Genomic DNA, 19,889 nt, shown 5'->3' with positions numbered 1-19,889 from the left:
ATCGCGCTTACCTCCCACGCGAAGGGCCAGGGTTCGATTCCTGGCCGCGGCTACGCATTTTTGTTTACACTGTAATGTGATGTTCTAGCGAATTCGAGAACCGTCTAGCTGATTCGAGGTTAGAATGTTCTCCGCGTCGAACCTTCCACATCGAACGCTCCAGAAGCCAACGCGTGTACAAAAGCGGCTCCGCCTGGCAAGCAGGATTCAGTCTCGCCCCAGCGTTCGACTCTGCTGCCACGCCGACTTCGACGCCCGCGACGCTCTATTATTATCTTTTGTACTCTTTTATTTTTGGCACAAGTTCGCCACATTAAACGTTTATTTCTTCCTGTTTATTTGTTATTTTTGGCACTGCCCGTGACAATATTAAGGAGATATGACTGCCTAATACAAGACACAACGCTAAGGTGTTGTCAACTGTTGTCAAAGGAGACACAAACGTATTCAAAAGGCTTAAAAATGCATGCTCTATTTATTTATTTAGTTATTTTTATTATTCGTTTACGCCTGACAGTTGAGTTTTGTTTTGAAAATACTTTCTTTCGCTCCTTACAGTGGTGTCGTCAGTCCGTCTCTCGCTGGCTACATCGTACAGGTTGTGGGTTACCGGATGGGAGTCACGTATATGTTTGGCCTGTTACTGTGCTGGGTAAGACGTCAACATTATGTTGGAATTAGTAAAGACCACATATTAAAACGAATTTATACTCACGGATACGCCTGAGGGTGAGCGCTGAGACAGGTTTATCATGTTTAATTAGCGGTTTGGATAAGAAACATAAAATCTGATAATCGAAGACCTCGAGATGCGGAGAAACGAAATAACAGATAACACAAAGGTTTGTTTTCTTCGTTTTTTTTTCGTTTTTTTTTTCTCAATATTTTGAGGTTTTAGGGTATAATGCTTCCTAACCAGCTCGTCTGCGTATTTTCCCTATTGTTAATCCTTGTGTTAAAAAGCATCAAGCTCGCTAAATGTTAAAACTTAAGTCAAACTTAAGTCAAACATTAGTGTTCTAAAATAGCAAAGTGCCGCATCCTGACACCAATTTTTTGTGTTCGTTCTTTTTGCACAAAATCAAAATGGCCAGTAAACTCCTGCATTCCAACGACATGGAGGTACAAAGATAGCTATATCATAACGCTCGAGTCACATTTGTAATTTTTTCGTAAACTTACAAATACTTTGTTCGCAATTTTTATTTTAGTGCAAAAGCATTAACTGTCCCATGGGGCGAAGCCCGCGTTGTCTGTAACCGTCTGTAGCAGCGGTAGAGCAGTTGAATTCCCATTAGCCAGAGAAACGGCAGTTAAATTTTCATTGACGAAAAGCACAGCAACACAGATGCTTCGTCACAAAAGCTGTGGAGCCGGCGGGGTTCGATCCGGCTACGCACTGGGGGGGGGCGCTTGATGTCACCGCCAGAGCACCGTGTGAAAAAGGAAGACGTGGCGCGCACTTGTAAAAAAAATTGCAGTGGCTCAGCTCGGCTATGCCAAGCTATGTAGCGTGAGCTTATGCGCGCAAAATGAGAGGCGCTATCAAGCGGCTACGGTGCAGCGCCAGACTTGGCTACTGCGTAACGGAGGCGGACAGCTGGGCACGCGGCGAAACCAGTACGTCTGCCGCGGCTATGATCTTCTGGAAAGTGCAGACCGACGAGGCGCGCGCGGTGGCGGCGGAGCGCGCGCCAGCTGTGCGCCGTGTGACGTCACTGCTCCTCGCGCTTGCGCAGCAAGGAGCACGGCTCATTATGTGAGCCACGCGAAACTGCTCAACCTCGGCCAGTGTAGCTCACGCTACAAAATGCGCTGAGTGTAGGAATGCTTTCGCATTCCTACACGTAAGCAGTTTTAAAGGGGCCCTGCAAGGACTTTTTTACTGGTTTTTAATTTGCAACGAACCTGAGCGCACTGAACGCAGTAACAACTTTTCTTTTCTCTAATTTCGTTTTATTTTAGAAGTTATAGGCAAATAAAAATTACAAAAACAAGCAAAAATAACCTCCTTCATGACGTCCTTGGTTGCTTGAGTGGCCGTGAACTAGACGAGGGGTCGTGAGCCCAGCGAGCGGTCACGGCTCCCGCACTCCGTGTCGACGGCTCGAGAGCGCGCCGCTAAAGCATGTTCTGGATAGGCTGTATGAAGTGGGCGGCCAGGGCGGCTCGCATTGCATTTGCTGCGCGATTAAACACTAATTCGGCATGACACTTCATTGGCCACAGACGACTGCAAACACTGTGTAAATATCAGTTCAGAACGGGAGCTACTTCGCGCTGCCGTACCGCCAAAAGGCCAAACCGCAAGCCAGAGCTGCTCGCCAAAGCCTTAAGTACGCTCGGAACCGGTCGGATCCTCCAGTCCGCACGACCGCAGCGTCGCCGCGTACATCCGGGACCTTTCTACGCTCGCTGCCCGTTGGTGCCCGATCCCACACAACACCTTTCTAGTATGCGCCGCCTTTTCCACCACATGGTGGCGGGTGTGTCGACGGGTCATTTCTTGTTTCCGTACTTTATAAACTGTATTTGTTACTTTTCTAATCTAAAATAATGAACCAAAACCACTCTTATAAATAATTGCAACGGTTCGGCGTCACTTGTATTTTGTATTTCGACAAAAAAAAGAAGCTTTTAGCGGCTCTGACCAGTAGTAAGCCTAGGACCAAAGGCGTCACATATCGCTCGCTTTCGGCACCGCGGGTCGCGTGCGTAGGTGGAGGAGGTTTTCGCGTCGTCCGGTTAAAATACGAAGCACCGATATTTAGTTACTCTCTCCGTGCCCGCTGGCTTGCCAGAACCCCGAGGGACGAGGAAACCGCAAAAAAAGGTAGACGTTTAAATATGATTGCAGGGCCCCTTTAAAGTGTCCTCTTCAGTCTTTTTGTTTGCTGGAAATTTAACTCAACCTTTATCACTACAGCCATTTCAGGAAGGTTCCATATAGTATAGTCAAAAATAAAATTAAAACATGAAAACATTTTAGCGTGTGAACGCCCGTTTTTTACACAAAATCGAACCAATTTCCTCTTTGTGTTTTTTTTCTTGTCACGTTCGGTGACGAGATGACGAAGAAATATTAAAACATTTAGATCTTTCCAAAGTTGTTTTTTTTTTCTTTTATTTAATAGTGACGAACAGAAAACATGTTTTGCGGCTTCTCAACCCGCGCTGCACCGTTGATTTCAAAATAATCAAAACATAAAAGAAGAGTCTGGAACTGGCAGCGACAAAGGGTCTAACCCCTCTTGCCTTTTGATTTCTCGGAATATGGCGACGCCCGACTCCCGTGGCGACTCTACAGCAGTCGAGCGATCAGGGAGTCAGCCGCAGCTCGAGTGATAAGGAATTTTTGTCCTGCTGTAAATGACCTCTCTCTGTGCGAGAAAGATATCAAGCGCCCTTGGCAGTTAGATTTCCTGTTTTACGTCATACATGCCTGAGCGGGAGACAGATGGCCCCGACAAACGCGTCCCGACGTGGACATCACGGAGGTGTTTTCTTTACTCTTAAACCCGCCTTGTATTTTTCACATAGTACACACCGCTCACGTATTATCAGCACACATCCAGCGCGCTAAGCATGTTCCTGTTTTGTTTTGTTTTTCCTTGGGTTGTTGTGCTACTGTTATTTTGATGAGTATAAAAGACTACGTCCTTCACAACAGGTCTTAAGTGCACACTTCGATCACTGCGGTCGCGATCGAGCATATGTCGGTTTCCAATCATTCGCAATTCTGTGACTATTTCCACTGCAAGGATAACCAGCAAAAGCTTTCACTGCTCAAAGATTTAGAACGGAGCGAAAAGCACAAAAAGATCGCCACACCAAGTACTGATCTCTGTCTGCGCTCGTCGACATAGTCTAATAGACCACTTGCTAAATCCCCAAGCACCCCGGTCCGCACTCGAGGAATCGTAGGAACAGTGTTCTTTCCTCAGTGATCGGTAATTTCGGCCAATTAGATGTTTACACGCTTTTGAGCGAAATCTGGAGTCATTCTGAAAAAGCGTCGTGTAGAGTTCAAAGACCTGTCATATCACTTTTCAAATTTATCTTCAATGTCTGCATTTTTTTATACTGTTCATGCAATCTACCTTTCAGCCTGGCCCTGAGCCGCAGAAATCTCTTACAATATAATCATTCTCGTAATTGTTGTTTTAGAAAAAATTGCTTAAAAAGACGAAAATTCACAACCAAAACCAGGATTTCGCTCGTGATCAGAGGGTTGTTTATACCATTTTTAACGTTTTCAAATACACTGATACTAACGTTAGGTAGTATCAGCGTATTTGAAGCTGTACGAGAATGATAATATTGTAAGATATTTCTGCAGCTCAGCCAGGTTACATGGTGAATGGCATGCACAGTACTTTAAAAGAAAAAATTTAAAAGTGATATGAAAGGCATTTTAACCCTGTACGACGCTTATTCAGGATGACTTCGGACTACACTCATAACTCTGTAAGCATGGAATGGGTCGAGATTACTGATCACTACGGAATCCGTTCCAATGATTCCTCGAGTGCGGGCCGGGGCGCTTGGGGGATTTAGTAAATGGTCTATTGCTTTTGATCAGTAAATAATATATTGATTTTGAACTAAAATAAACAATGTTGATGAACATACATGTGACCTTCGCCGCCTTGTTTAGTGCGACTGATCATCCGGTGGCGAAAACAGCTCTGAAATGGTGGTAAGCTTCAACCGAGACCGCTTCCACCCGCAACGTTTGGATTAGTCCTATGGTTGTCGATGAAGTTCAGATGATCCTGACCCTCACAGTTGTACTTCGGTGATCACAGGGCGTCCTTTCTCTATTCCTTATTTATAAAGTAATGCAACACAACAGTTTTGGAAGTGTTTGCACTCGAGATGATCCGCTTCTTTAGCCTCTAAGGTTGACGCCTCATTGGCCTCTTCAGGTGACGTCGAAAACTCGGCACTACTGCGTCGTCATCGGCATTACCTCAACTTGCTCAATGCGTTGTCGTGTCATGGGCGTGAAACAGAGGAAGACTTACACACGCGAACGCGATGCAACACTTCCGGTTGCAAGGCAGCGGAAAAAGCGAGGATTGCACTCCATTTCTCCATCTATACATCATAGACTCGAGCAGGAGCTTCCTACTTGGGTTTCTGAAACAATGTTTTGGTTTGTTGATTGTGAATACGCCTTTTCTACTTGGTAAATGTGAAGTGTAATATGTAAGGTGATATCCAGTTTTGTGAGAAAACAGAAAAATGTTTTAGGGTGTCAGAGCCTTTTTAATTACTCCTTTTTTTTTCAGGTTCCTGTGACTTTCGCAATATGGATGAAGTCTTTAAGCTCGGCAAATAATTCCGCCATCTTCGTGGTAAAGCAACAATAATCAACCTCGCTGCACCCTTAATTTTATGGGTACGAACATCCCGCCCGTTAGAAATTAAAATAAACACTAACGTAGAAGTAATTTATGGTTTTCGTTAAATGCTGGAACACATAGAAATCTCAAGCCTCCAGCGTTGTCCTCCAATATAAAAGGAGTCATTTATCTTTCTGTCTGTTGCCTTAATAATTGGCCTGAGTTATTCCTTTATAAAAAAACAATGTTTTTTTTTTCCTGTTCCTTTTTTGGATTGCGTTTGAAAGAAGTGTCTGTGCAAAGGGCTGTCAAGCCTGAAGAGGCACTGGTCCCTTACACTTCAATATACAAAACAGTGTTCCACCGAACGCCACGGAAAAAACAACAACAAACAATATGATCAGAAAAATCCTCAGAAACTAGGCCATATTGCGAGGTACGTAGCAAGCTGTAACTATACAATATATGCAAGTAAAACACAGGAATCAGCACTGAAAATGAAATAAAACTTAGCTTGCGAAACAAATAATCATAACAGATATTTGTTACAGTGTAAAGTAAATTTGGTTTAAACAAAGTGTACATGGCTGCCCACCAGCAATTCCGTGTACTCTTTATAAATATTGGGAAATATTGGTTAATATTTGAGATTTTAAACTCTACCTTCCGTAATTATTTATCATAAAGGTTACCCTTATTTTATCGTGACGCAACTGGTACGATGATGCTCCTGTTTCGCGGCGCGTAACATATAACTTTCTTTTATAAATGAACTGGAATAATTTAAAGTAATATTTCTGATTTTCTTTTAAGATATCGTATTTAATAAAGGGTGGGTTCAGTGCGCAGTTCACTCACGTTACCTCTATAATTTGCGAGTATGTGTATAACCTTTTTTTGCAGAAATAATAATTTATTGTAATCTGATATTGATGTCGTATTTCAGGTGAGAGTTCCATAGCACATTTTAGAGAAAAATATAAAGTAGTACAACGTTTCAATGGGCTACTTAGGTACAAGGCTTGATACTTTACAAATACAACTTACAACTCCCGGTAACTCGGATGTTAATTTATCTACGTGCGTACTCCACCTCAGCTCTTAAATAAACCACTCGCCTAATCATTTTTTGCTCGGTCACGTGTTTTATTAATTGACCTTCAAATGTAATCTGATGAGTCTTTGTCTAAAATGTTGATGCCGGTTCAAAACTTACATAATTTGCTTTCTTTGTGTTCATTGTGGTTTGTTAGAACTCAGCCATCCTGAAAGCTTGACAAGATAAGTGATCGCGGTTTTTCCAGGCTTTCAAGTATTTCTCCACTAATAAAGATATTAGTCTCATCCGCATAGATTACTATATCTGGAACCCGGGTACGCTCGCGATATGATTAATGTAAATTAGGTAAAGTAACGGGCCCAGTACAGAACCCTGGGACTCCATAGCGCGTTTCTAGCTTATTTGATGAAAGGTTATCCATTTTTACGTTTGCAGATGATTGGATTAATAGCTTTTTAATAACGGGAGTGCTACACTGCGGACATCATAATGTTCTAATTTTTTTTTTAAATAAAATACTATTCTCAGCAGTTACGAAAGCCTTTCTCAGGTCTAAAAATAGGCCGAGTGTCGTTAACTTATTTTCAATATTTGTAACTAGTTTCTCTGTCACAGTCGCCCCCGCCTGGAGGTTAGAGGCGCGATTCCCCTTTGACGGTTCGCCCGCCGGCCCTCTACGACGACTGAGAACAATATTTATTTTTGTTGAGGCCGGTCAGCCCGCGCGGTTGGCGCGTGTGCTCAAGTTGGGGAGGAACGGAATGAGCTCAGGCGGACACATGGAGTTTGAACAATAAACAATATATTTGCTCGAAAAAAGAAAAATAGAAATAGAAATTTCGAGGTTTGGCACATAGGCAAACAATGCACAACAAAAAGAAAGCCCCGCAGTTCCCCACGGAACTTCAATCAACAATAAAACCAAAAGAAACAAAAGAAAACGGTCGGCGCGCGCTACGGCAGTACACAGGGCCGGAACACAGACGACAATTAAACAAAGCAACCGAGCCACGGACGGAGAGCAAGTGAAAATAAAACGTCCGGAAGAGTAAAGTCCGAAGTGTACGGACGGGTCTCACTCAAATTAGGTGACGAAGGGGATCGTCGGGCTCTCGGCGGTGGTGAGCTGGCAGGAAGACGGCGTTGGTGACGATGAAGAAGACTCAGAAGACATCGCGTTGCCCGGCCGCCATTCCCGCCGACTCCACCCCGCAACCACCGCAACCACGAACGTCTTACCCCCTTGTAGACCCAACAAGCTCTGCCCCGTAGCTATCTCCTCCCCACGAAAACCGTCTCAACCGTCCCTCTCCACGGCGACGTATTTCTCGCCTTTGTCGGCGCCAAAGGCACTCCCAGGACCTGGTTTCGTCTTGCCAATTTCCGGTCGCCGCAATCCGAGCCGGCGCACCGGAAAGGCAAATTGGCGAAGGGGCACGGCGAGCAGCACGAAGACACAAAGGAAGAAACATCGCGGAAGAGTCGGCCGGCGCCATAGTTTGTGACACTGCCCTCTCTCTAAAAAATATTATGCAATAATATTGTGTATAACACAAACAATGGGGACGAACGAGAAAAAAAAGTAAAAAAATATAATAGTAAAAACCTTCACGCAAAACACTTTCACTTTCAACCTACACAGCACGAAGTCTTGTCTCCTGTAGGCTGGCCTTCAGGCGATCGAAGACTCGATGGGTACCATCGGAGCGGCACGTTCCGGCTAGTCCACGATCGTACTTGAAATGACAAACACAACACATCACGCACAGTCGATAGGCACATAACAGTTCACCTCGACAAAAGAAGTTCGTTCTAGTCCACAGACAAAACCGGCAAGCAAATAAGGCAATTAATAGTTCTGATCACTAAGTACTATATTAAGTTACTAAATTCATACTAAGTTACTATATTCATACTAGAAAACGTGTATTGAATTCTAGACAATTGACAAACACTAGAAAAAAATGGAGAAAGGCCGCAGAACCAATGACAAAGAAAAACGCTGCGGCATGTAAACGCGGTCACCTATCTATTCAATCCGGCTCATGTAGTCGGCTCCCACATTCTCACTTCCCTTAATATACTCAACGTGGAAGTCGTACACCTGGAGTCTGAGACTCCAACGGAGAACTCGGCAGTTAGCTGACTGGGTTTCCTTAATGAACCTTAAAGGCTGGTGATCCGTCTGGACCAGGAACCTCCCCCGTAGAGAAAGGCTTGGAACTTTTTGATCCCTCAAACCAGTGCCAAGGCTTCTTTCTCTACCGTCGAGTACGCGGGTCCATGTCACATGAGCGAATGACATTTTAGTGAACAGCGACATTTGAGCGAATCGACGTTTTAGCGAATAACGGGGGCGCGCGTTAACCCATCCGCCGCGCTGCGCTTTACGCCGCTTCGCGGCGACAGTCTGCGGCGGCTCATTACAAAAATGTGAACCCATTTGGCCCACCCGAAAACGCCGCTTCGTGGCGTCCGACTATTCGCTCAAGTGTCGTTCGGTGTAACGTGGGCGTTCGCTAAAACGTCATTCGATCAAGTGAGTGCCTCCCCGAGTACGCAACCTCGCGAGGAAGCAATTTGCGGCTAGCATACGCCACGGGGCGCAGCACTTCACCGTGCCTCTGGAGAAGAACAGCGCCTACGCCTCGGTCAGACGCATCTGTCCGCAGAATAAAGCTTATCTCAAAATCGGGCAGCTTCAAGATGGGTGCATTTGTCAACCGCTGCTCGAGGCGCACAAGCGCGTTCTCGTGCTCGGAGCTCCAGTTTACGGTTCCGGGCTGGCCTTTCCTTGTAAGATCGGAAAGGACGGCCGTCTCGGCCCGCATAGTTGGGAATAAAGTCTCTATAATAACCCGTGAGCCCTAAAGATGACCGGACCTGCCTCTTTGTGGTCGGACGCGGCGCGTCTTGAATTCTTTGAAGGGTTTTAGGGAGTGGTGACTTCTCGCCTTCCCTGATCGTGTGACCCAAAAAGGCGACTTCCTGCATCCCCACTTCACACTTGAGCGGCTTTACAGTTAGGCCGTCATTTCGGATACGTGTGAAAACCTCACGAAGGGTTTCACACTGCTGTTTCCAGGTCGTGCTGGCTATGAGCACGTCGTCATAATAACAGACAACGTCGGGCACGCCGGAAAGAATCGTCCGCATCAATCTAGTGAAAATGGCGGGTGCAGTCTTGATGCCGAATGGCATGTAGCGGAACTGATAATGTCCGGTGTCAGTTGAAAAAGCAGTCAGTGGCTTGGAGTCCTCCGACAGCGGCACCTGCCAGAACCCTTTCGCGAAATCCAACTTTGTAAAAAATCGTTTGTGGCCGAATGCTGCCAGCAGATCGTCAGAGCGAGGCATTGGTTCTGCGTCGTCCACAAGACACTCATTAAGGCTGCGGAAATCAATGCAGACTCTGTGCGTCCCGTCCGACTTCTGCACGGCGAGCAGCGGGGAGTTGCGTGCGGATACTGATCGCTCGGCGATGCCCAGTCGTAGCATGTCATACACTTCTTGGTTTACGACTTCCTTTATGGCAAAAGGCAGCGGGTACTGTTTCACATGAACCGGCAACTCGGTACGCATGTCCAGTTTGCACTCTGCCGATCCGGTCGTCCCCGGCAGGTCCGAAAAAATAACCTCGAACTCCCGGAGGAGTTCCCGTGCCTCCGCCAGCTGCTCCTCCGTCAAATTCGAGCCTATTCTCACGTCACGAGAAAGCTGCATCTGGTACGGCGGTGGCAACGTAAAGCGCGATCCAAACCAACGCTTCTTTTTGCGCCTGTAGGTCGTGCGGCTGCGGATGTGACGCATTTCGTGGCGTTTTTGCTGTTTCCGGCAGGGTGTCGAACCGGAACCGAACCGAACCGAAAACCGGAACAGAACCGTTATTTTTAGCCGAACCGGAACTGAACCGAACCGAAATCTTCGCCGCCATCTTGGAACTGAACCGGAACCGAACGGAAAAAAAATTTAACGGTAACCGGTTCAAAACGGTTCAAGGTAATATTTCTTTTTTTTTTCTTTTTTGTTAGTATCACAAAATGAACATATGGGAATAAAAAATAGGCGGCTGTATTTTTATCTATGGATCAAATCGTCATATACAGAATTGAAAAGTATGGTAAGTTGTGGGTTTTCATGGCACTACGATTAACCATGTGTCACGTTCTCACGTGACGTCATGGTGTCAATGCATGTTGTCACGTGACCTCGTGAAGTCACGTGACTCACTGCGTGAACTCGATTTAATTTGAGGAAGTCACTAGATGTATTAACATTGTTGACAGCATGGCGCAACATGACATCACGATTTCACACCGAGAGTCACGTGACACCGTGACGTCAGCGATTTTCATAACCCCTGGTCGAGTGCTCGGGTTCATGACAATGAGCACCGCCAAACATTCGGTTAACGGCTTATGTCAATTACATATGATAACAGCCCCCCTCTAACAATATCTGAAGCTCAGCCCAAGCTTTTGCATTCGAAACCCTAGCCGCCTAGAGCATGACTGTGATGAACACTGGCGGTATCAGATCTCGTGGCCGCTTGTTTAAATTGCGAGTTAAGGAGATATCGACAGCTGTCTCTTTCCTTTATTTTTTCTGCATCTGCTCTTGGGGGAAAACTAATCGATGTTTCCGCAAGCTATCAACGTTAGGGGTTATTTCTTAACACTAGTTATTGAAAGTATAAGAAAAATTGTTGCAAGACCCATTTTACATTATTGAGCACCCAAATAATTTTTCGTTCTTGCTAACTGCATCCGAAAGATGTCCCTGAGAAGAGAAGTACTGAAATTACTAAATTCGACTTATTAATATGACGTTACATAGAACTACATGTGTGCACGGAAGAGTACTAAAAAAAAAAGAAGATATTTTAGTGACCTCAGAGAGACAGCCGAACGTTGGCAGTCGCTGCAAGTCTCACACGAGCGTCGTTCTCAAGTTATTGCCCAAGTTTAGACTCCCTCTGTACTTTGCTTAAAAAAGCTATAAAATATTTCTATACATCACTAAATACTACTCAGGATCAATCCCTAACGTTAATAACTGCTTGAACTTGGCTTTGCTATTTTTTCTAGGCAATGGCAGTCGCCAAACAATTCGAGAAATATGAGCATCGTTCATCCCCTCAATTCGGAGCCAGAAGCAACCATGTGGCCTGGCGCCTGTCTTATGCCGCCAACGTTAATCATACCCCCGCGCTGGGGTTTTAAAGGAAGAAAACACGTGCTCAGCTCCAGGCATTGTTAGAGTTCGGCTCTTCTCATCACCGCAGTGGTTGGACACGAGCCACTACCCGAGTGTCTGCCAAGACATTGATTGTTACGAGCCGATGTGCGGTGCTCACGCAGTCCTCCTGTCCAATCCATGAGCCGCGCTCGACTGTCGTCAGGCAGGTGGTTTAAAAAAAAATTGCGACATCAATCTTTGGGAAGGCAAGACTAAAAGAAATAGTCACATTTGATCCTCGCAATTTCACCGCGACAAAGAAGCTTCTGAATTAGTGGCGGTCTGTGCGAGTAAACTTGGGCCAGACTAGGATCAGTAAGCCTCGGAAAAGTCATGAACATTCCAACCCGATGTCGTTTTATAACCCATCTTAACTTCACGGGGTACAATATAAAAGCAATGAAGGGTTGCGGTTAACAAGTGTCAAATAAAATTGTCGAATGAACACACACCAACGGAGGAGGCAATTCCTCAGAAATGCTTTCAGCCTTTCCACTCTGGTGAAGAAGGAAGACCAGCGAAGCTGTACTATGGTGAAAATGAAGTAATGGCCGGCCGCAAGCCGGCAAGCCAGAGTGGAAAGGCTGGAGAGCTTGCCGCCATCTATGCGGGACGGCAGCGACTGGCAAGCCGGTTGTCTGGTTGTCGTCGTCATTTATAGATGGCGGTAGCTGTCCAGAGTTTAGTGTCATCATTTGTTTGCTGACGGACACGACACTGGGGAAACAAACCCTTAACAGTTCCGCTGTATAAAGAAGTGCGTGTGTGTGGGGGGAGGGGGGAGGGGGGGAGTTTCAAGAACATACTGTGTTGTAAAGGTTCCTCTTCCCTGCATCTTTGGCGCAGACCAAAAAGCGTGACTCCGGAAACTACTTTGCTTGCAAAAACGCTCTTACCAAAAAGCACGTTTTTGTCGTGTTAGACGCTCGCGCCGTTCCCAGTAAAAAGCGTCTGACTCGCAACTAAAGGGTCGTAGGTTCGAATCCTACCTAAAATTCTAAATTTTTTTTTTCTTTAAGGCAAAATAATTACTTTTAAAAGTGAAATCATTTGAGACATACGGTGACCTTTAATTCGCATTACATGTCATGTTTTAATCACTCTCATTCCACGCGTGATGTCATGTTTCACCTGAGCATTGTGGGTTGCTCGAAATTCTTGCGCGAGGGTATGTAGCTCTGACGTCATGAATCTATCGACCAATCAGGATTTTCCAGTCACGCCACCGACATCGGCTCTTCTGCGACATGAGCTCCTTAACGCTATCGGGTTAAAATCATCAGTAAGCAAAGGTGATGCTCATTTGTAAATTAAATTGACCGGCATCTTGTCAAGAACAAACCTCAACAGCCAGGCTATGCCAGCTTATTCTGCATAAGAAAATGTTCACTTGGGCAAGCGCTAGTTTGGTCCATTCGATCTGAGTGCGGAGGTGCGTATAGATTAGTGTGAACAATTGCGATTACTTCTTGCTGCATGATTAGTGGCATGCATGCGGTGCTGAGTGTAAACAATGTTTGGTTAGAAGAACAAGCATTTGGATTGCCGCTCGGTGTTTCTGTAAAAAATAGACTGAAAGGAATTATCCTGAAACTTTTGTTACGTTCTGAAAATTTCATTGCTTTTAGCTCAGTTGTGTTGTCATCATATACATATATATTGTGAATTGTATTTCGTAAACCTTCTTTCATAATTAGCATGAGCACGAGGTGCTCATTTCATAATTTTATGTGATGTAATGAATTCTTAGTTCAAGGACACAATCACGATTTCATTTTTAACACTACGACACAAAGTTGTACCAATCACGGGTATTTTAGGCGACCTACCTCACTCTGCGACAACATTTTATGCCGCGTAAATAGACAGCTTGAACTTTAGAATTTCACTTAAACACGAAGAAAGCACAATAAAATACAGTATAGTTCTAAATTTGAAGCTGATCTATTTACAGCTATGTACCAACCAGCTCAAATCTTTACTCTTGTACTTAAACATTTTGATTCAGGTGAAATATATGTTACTGGTGAACAAAGGGATCTGGAGTCGTATGAACACGACGTTATGTATGTTAATGTAGATTTTTTTCTTCTATTGCGTCGAAATTAAATAACTGAATTTAATATTTTTGGCACCTAAAAACAAAAGTAAATTGCGTGGACGATTGAAGAAACTATATAATTAATCGTTTCACGGTGTAAATAGTGTATTTTGCCAAAACAACGCGAAAAATATATTCTCAATTTAGCGGTTTAAACCGGTTCGAACCGGTTCGAACCGGTTTGAACCGTTCTTTTTTTCTCCCCGGAACTGAACCGGAACCGAACCGAAAGCCGTGAACCCGAACCGGAACCGAACCGATAAAAATTTCGGTTCGACACTCTAGTCCTGATTCCACCACGGCTTTGGCCGTTTGGGGAGGTGAGTGGACGTCATTGGTATTGCAAGCATAGCAACTTCTAGTATGTGTTTTGTGACATAACCTGTTGCCTCATTGACAGAGAGCTGATGGAGGGATGTAATAGCTAAAAGAGATGATTGCTTAAAAAGTGTCCAGTTGGCTTTGTCAAACTTGGGAGTGGGGACAGACAGAGGGGCTTCCTGCCTGTCCCGTGGTCGAGAAGCAGCTGGTGGGCTCCCTCCAGAAACCGGAGGAAGCTGCTGGTGCTGCTGGGGGTTGGGGACTGAAGAGCCACTGCCAGGACCTCAGGCGAGACCTGGGTGGCCTTCAATTCTGTTCGCGGTGCTGGTCCCCTTTGCACCGCCTGGGCAAAAGTTCCTTTTGCAAAAAAAGGAATACTGTTGTTTTGCCTCCTGGTAGGTTATGTTCTTTTGTGCTTTAAGGGTTAGGATTTCTTTTTCTTGTTTCCATTGTGGGCATGTTCTGGCATAAGCAGCATGGTTGCCTTGGCAGTTGACACATTTGAGAGTATTCTCACAAATGTCAGCAACATGGTCGTTGCTGCCACACTTTGCGCAACTTTCACGGCCCCGACAGTTTCGCGAGCCATGCCCGAAGCGCTGACATCGGAAACATCTTTGTGGGTTGGGAATGAAAGGCCGGACTTTGCAGAGCAAATAACCAGCTTTAACGGTCGTAGGAAGCGTATGCAGCTCAAAGGTCAGCATCAGATGCTTGATTGGCTGCTCCTGCCCGGCTTTACGGATGGCGATCCGCTTGACGGCCACCACAGCCTGTTTCTGGTGTCCAGCCAGAATTTCATCCTCGCTGCAGTCTATGAGATCAGCCTCGGAGATGACACCTCGGACACTGTTCAGTGTCCGGTGTGGGCTGACCCTTATCTGGTGTTCTCCTAGACATGTCTGTTTTAAAAGTGTTCTACTTTGAACTTCAGTTTCTACTTCTACGAGAAGTTTACGAGAAGATTGCGCGCGTCAGTTTCAACGACCGCCGCTAGATGGCGCTGCGTGTCCGTGCCACCTAGAACTCTAGTGCCACCTACGGTGCCTGGATAAATGCGCCTCCGTCCAGGGTGGAGACATCTCCGTCGGCGCCGCCATCTTGGTTCAAGCGCATGCCGATGCGCTATTGCGGGCGGGCTACTTCTAACCTAGGATGTGCTTACGTAGGCTGCCGTCATGTAACTTCCATTTCGCGTTGTATTTTCCAACTCAGACGCCCGTATCAGTATTTTTGCTCATACAAATAAAGAATAAAATGAGCATATGCGACGCAAACGTCATGACAAGCGAGCACACGGCCTTTGGGTTCTCACGTCCTTTTTTTTTTTCCTTTTTTAATTGCCACATCTTTTTTTTTTTTCCTAAAGCGAGTGCAGCACTTTTAAGTAGCAACCCCTATCCGTACTGATCAAGATATGGAGTAGCACATAATGGCAGAATATTATACATTGTAGCGACTTTGCGTAGGGTTGTTAAATGGAGCAACTGTTCTACCATTATGAGGTACTTATTGCAGAGCTCGGTTTGTATATTATGCACTTGTTCAGTAATTTATTAAACTAAATATGTTTACTAGAGTCCGTTGCAACTCAAGAAGGTAGGGCGAAGGAGAAGAAGGCCGGGAAAGAGGAAGCAGACGAAACGCTGGAGAGGAGAGGGGGAAACCTCCTCCTCTCTCTAGCGTTCAGCCTGCTTTCTCCTCGCCGGCCTTCCTTTCCCTCGCCCCACCTTCTTGAGTTGCAACGGACTATAGCACATGCCACGTTACAGGAAAAAGACACAAATACCTTAACTCAGTATACAACAAGATTTATTTCTGCAAAAGCGAAAAGTTGCATCTCACTGCAGGTTGGTATCGGCGACCGTTTTACTACTATAGCCATCATCTGACTCTTCCGGCAGACTTAGCCAATGCAAGTAAATGCGCAGGCGCATTACGAAGAAACGCTCGAACAACCTGCGCATTATATCTGGGTTTTTGCTGCACGCAACACGGGGAACAGGAACAGATTGCTCAATGATTCGCCTCACGGTCTTCATTGGGCTCTTCAAAAGACAAATGTCCTCTTCTTCTGAGAACGCTTTAAATATCTCCTCACAACAAGAAACCAAGTTGAAGATTTCCAGGCTGACGTAAGTGAGGTGTTTTCCACCTTGAACATATTCTTTCATAAGCACAAGAGCATGCTCCTCGGAAGTATCTTCTGCAGTTAGCATTTGTGTGCAGACACGACACGACTGTACAGCGGAGAACAGAGGTTTAACCAAAAACCCTGCCAAATGAGCAACAATGTCGGACTTGGTTCTAGAGAGTGGTTCCATTTCTATAATCTCATCATCTCCTGGAGGCTCTTCAACTTCTTGCTGCACTTCTTTGATTTCTGCGGTAAGGAAATCTACCAGGTAGGTGCTGTCGTCAATGTCGTAGCCTGAATTTTAGGGGACTGATGAACTGGCTTACTGTCACAATTTGAGTGCATTTTTTACGCCGTATGCGTTTGGCACTGGAAAAATCATTCTGACAACTGAAAACAGGTTCTCAAGAAAGTCTTGAGTGAACCGTCCTGTCAGCAAAAAATTGTAGCCGCACTCTTTCAAAAGAACACCGTGCAATTGCAACACTACAGTTGTCGACATTAGTACCCCTGCCTGGCATGGCTTCCATACTTCCTTCACTCCGATCCCCAAGCTCTCAACAACACAAATACTGCGCTTCAGAGTTGAAACGGCCTCCTCATACTTGCTCTCATTCGCCAAACTCAAAGCAACGACAGGATGACGAGAGGTCATTAGGGTGTACCATTTAAACACCAGTCCGAAAAACCAGGCAGTTGCTTCGGCCTTAACTGGCAGTTTGTTCTGTTGGATAAAATACCGAATGGCCGAGGGAGCTTCCGTGAATAGCTGCACCGCCATTCCGACTTTCATTTTTGTGAAATGGCCATTTGACACATGAGCACTGTTTAAGTTGGGTGCCACACGCAGCTGCTCAGTGTCCAACTTTAGCACCATTTCCACCTGCTCTATTGAGACTTCGCTGCTTGGTGAACTGAACTTGGAGACCACCTCATCACTTAGGTGCATCACGTCTTTTCGTACAAGGTGCCCTCTTATATTTTTCAACACATGTGCGGGGTCTGCCATGAAGAACAATGGCTTACCATCATCACAGGGATGCGGCACACTGCATACGGTCACAGAACTGCGGGAACTGGAGAGGTTTAGGGATCTCCACATGGCACGGTTAGAACTGCCCATATCACACGTCACACAGAGCACACGTAGTGAAATGTCCGCACAGAGCTTGATTAAGTCAAAAACAAGCTTCTTCAGCTCGTCTCCGTTGATATATGCGCCCGTGTAGTGGTATGCTATGACTTGTTTCCAGCGTGAGTTGATCCCTCCCACCATAAAAACGAGAGCATGGTTTGCACGATGGTCACTCTTGGGCAGCGTCGTTTTCCAAGCAAAGTGTCATTGCCACGGTCCAACACAACGCCTTTTCGAATTTCCATTTCATCAGGAAAAAGGACGCAATCATTTTCAATGTCTCACATCGCAGCGACTTTCGTTACCATCACACGCAATATTTCAGTTAGCACACCTCCAGGCTGAAATGACAGGTGTTGCAGTCTCCTGCACAGCGTCCTTCTCGTCGGGAGGGGGTCGCCCTGCTCAAGTTTGCCTGTGGAGCCACAGGCAAACTTGAGCTGTAGTCCCTTCCGTATGGTGTCAGCACTCAAAGCACAGCCTCTTCTGTTCAGTTTTTCCAAAACACTTTTTTGGTCTTCGTTTAGAAATGTCAAATTTCTGGTCAAGGTGGAAAGTTTTGTTTCTAGCTGCCTTGGTTTTCTTAAAGCTCTCTTTAACTTCTTTGCGGCTGACAGGCTTCCTTCCAAATCGCAGTTTTTCCTTTTTGTGTCTTGCAAAGTTTTCTGCAGTTCACTTGTATGCAGTGTCACGATATCAACTGTATCGTCCAGGCGGTCGTGAACATTTTCTTCTGAAATGGGGTTTGCCTGAGTGTCCTCCGTGCCAGAGTCTTCTTAGTCCGAGACTCCTGCCGCAAAAATGGACGAAGGACCTGCACGACCAATTGTTGCATCTCCACGATCAACCGGAGGAGCTCGCCGTGCGGAGGGTTTCTTCGCTTCCGCTGCGCTGCGCAGCAAAGGGAGAGACAGCACAGACCTAAACACAAAATAAAATTGTACGCAAACGAGTGAGGCACAGACAGTAATTGTGCTTCATATAGTAATAGTAACACTTACGTCTGAAATCAAACAACGTAGGTACAGCTGTCCGCTTGAGAAGTCGCCACCCATCTTGGCGGTTCATCTCGTACTGGTCTTCTTCGGAGTGGCGCTGATATAAACAAAAAATGAGATTGTTATTTATGTGCAGATTGGAAGGCACAGACGTGAGCGTAAACAAAAATTGAAGAAAATATTTGCATAATATGTCACGTCAAAATAATCCTGAATATATTTAAAAAAAAATGTTACCGTAAAATGCGCTTTATTTTATTTAATTTTTCGGCCTTGCACGAAGGGAGCGACGTAAGTACTAATCAAACAGGGACAAGGTCATATCATTTTGTCAAGCACGTCGAGCTGTGCGACATGACCATAAAATAGATCACAAGCCGACTACCGAGATATGTCGCGATTTTTGCATTCGCGAGTATCGTCTCGAAAACATATTATTGTTCATGCTCGAGGTTCACCATCAACGATTATTTTCATACACACACAAAAAGAATCCAACAAAAAAAACGAAAAAGTTGGTGGCCAGTCGCGAATCAAGGCTATTGATCGAAAGGTGAGGATAGCATGCAGTCACTGAACCACAGAAACTTGGTGCACGTGCACGCGACCGAATTCCGCGCTTATCAGATCGTTTCAGGCTCTTTGAACAGTAAAATAAGCACAAAAAGTTATCACAAAGTTGTGCACGAGCGAGAAACTCGCACGCTGAAAAGCTACCGCCTCAACCTATTTTGATCGGGGAAGTCTAATTAGTGAACATGCCCTAATGGCAGAAAAGGGATATCGATATAGGTATTACCTTAAAACTCGGGGATGGGGTGCTTTAGAGAATCAATTCCTTACGTCACAACTCCGATTGATCGCTCGATCCGACCGGTGAGGAAAAGCGAGGGCTGATTTTGAGTCGAACAACTCCGATCATGAAGCAATCGATCGGAGCTACTAAGACAATTTCTGAATACTGCCTAATATCGTAATAAAGTGGTCGTGTTTTGTAACTTACCTCGCAGATCCTCGAGGTGTGACTTGCCTTCCAGCGTCCGCGCTTGACGCAGGACTCCCATTTCCTTCTTCGCGCCTTTTCTTGGGGAAAGCGGAAGCATCGGACTCCCTTTGCCGCGACGAAGCGGCACACAGCGGTACAGAACAGCCGGTCATGCTTCTGCTCGGACGACCGCTGTTGAAGTCAGTAAGACCCACCGATCTCTATGAGATCAGTGATAAGATCAGACAGACTTTTTTGCGCACAGCCCGACCCACGGCCAAAGATAGTCGCGCCGCACGTCCAACCTAGAGTCACTAAATACTCTACGTCCTATCGCACGCACCGCACGCATACTCCGTCGTTTGAACCAAGATGGCGCCGTGGCGAGGAGGTGGCTGCGTCGCGCGGGTCAAAGGATGTCCTCACCGTGGAAGGCGGCGCTGACATCGAGGCACCCTAGTTCCGCCTAAGGCCCCTTATGACTCGTTCACACTTGCGAACCAGCGGCCGGATTCGCGAGAATTCTGACGCCGGGCGACGAAAGCAGGCAGAATTTCCGGCAGAGA

General features: G+C 45.7%; 1 protein-coding gene across 1 annotated transcript; it reads right to left on the bottom strand.

The window, feature by feature from the left end:
• Nucleotides 1–15,909: 15,909 nt before the first annotated feature.
• On the bottom strand, nt 15,910–19,402 carry LOC115327520. The gene is made up of 3 exons (XM_042291506.1): nt 19,342–19,402; nt 17,847–18,073; nt 15,910–16,260 (listed from the first exon to the last, which is right to left on the bottom strand). The coding sequence occupies exons 1-3, from the start codon at nt 19,400–19,402 to the stop codon at nt 15,910–15,912; spliced, it is 639 nt and encodes a 212-aa protein (XP_042147440.1).
• Nucleotides 19,403–19,889: the final 487 nt, after the last annotated feature.

Source organism: Ixodes scapularis, unplaced genomic scaffold, assembly GCF_016920785.2.
Source record: "Ixodes scapularis isolate PalLabHiFi unplaced genomic scaffold, ASM1692078v2 PGA_scaffold2__306_contigs__length_199485367, whole genome shotgun sequence".
Classification (NCBI taxonomy): Eukaryota; Metazoa; Arthropoda; class Arachnida; order Ixodida; family Ixodidae; genus Ixodes; species Ixodes scapularis.
This window is presented reverse-complemented; position numbering and strand designations above follow the sequence as displayed.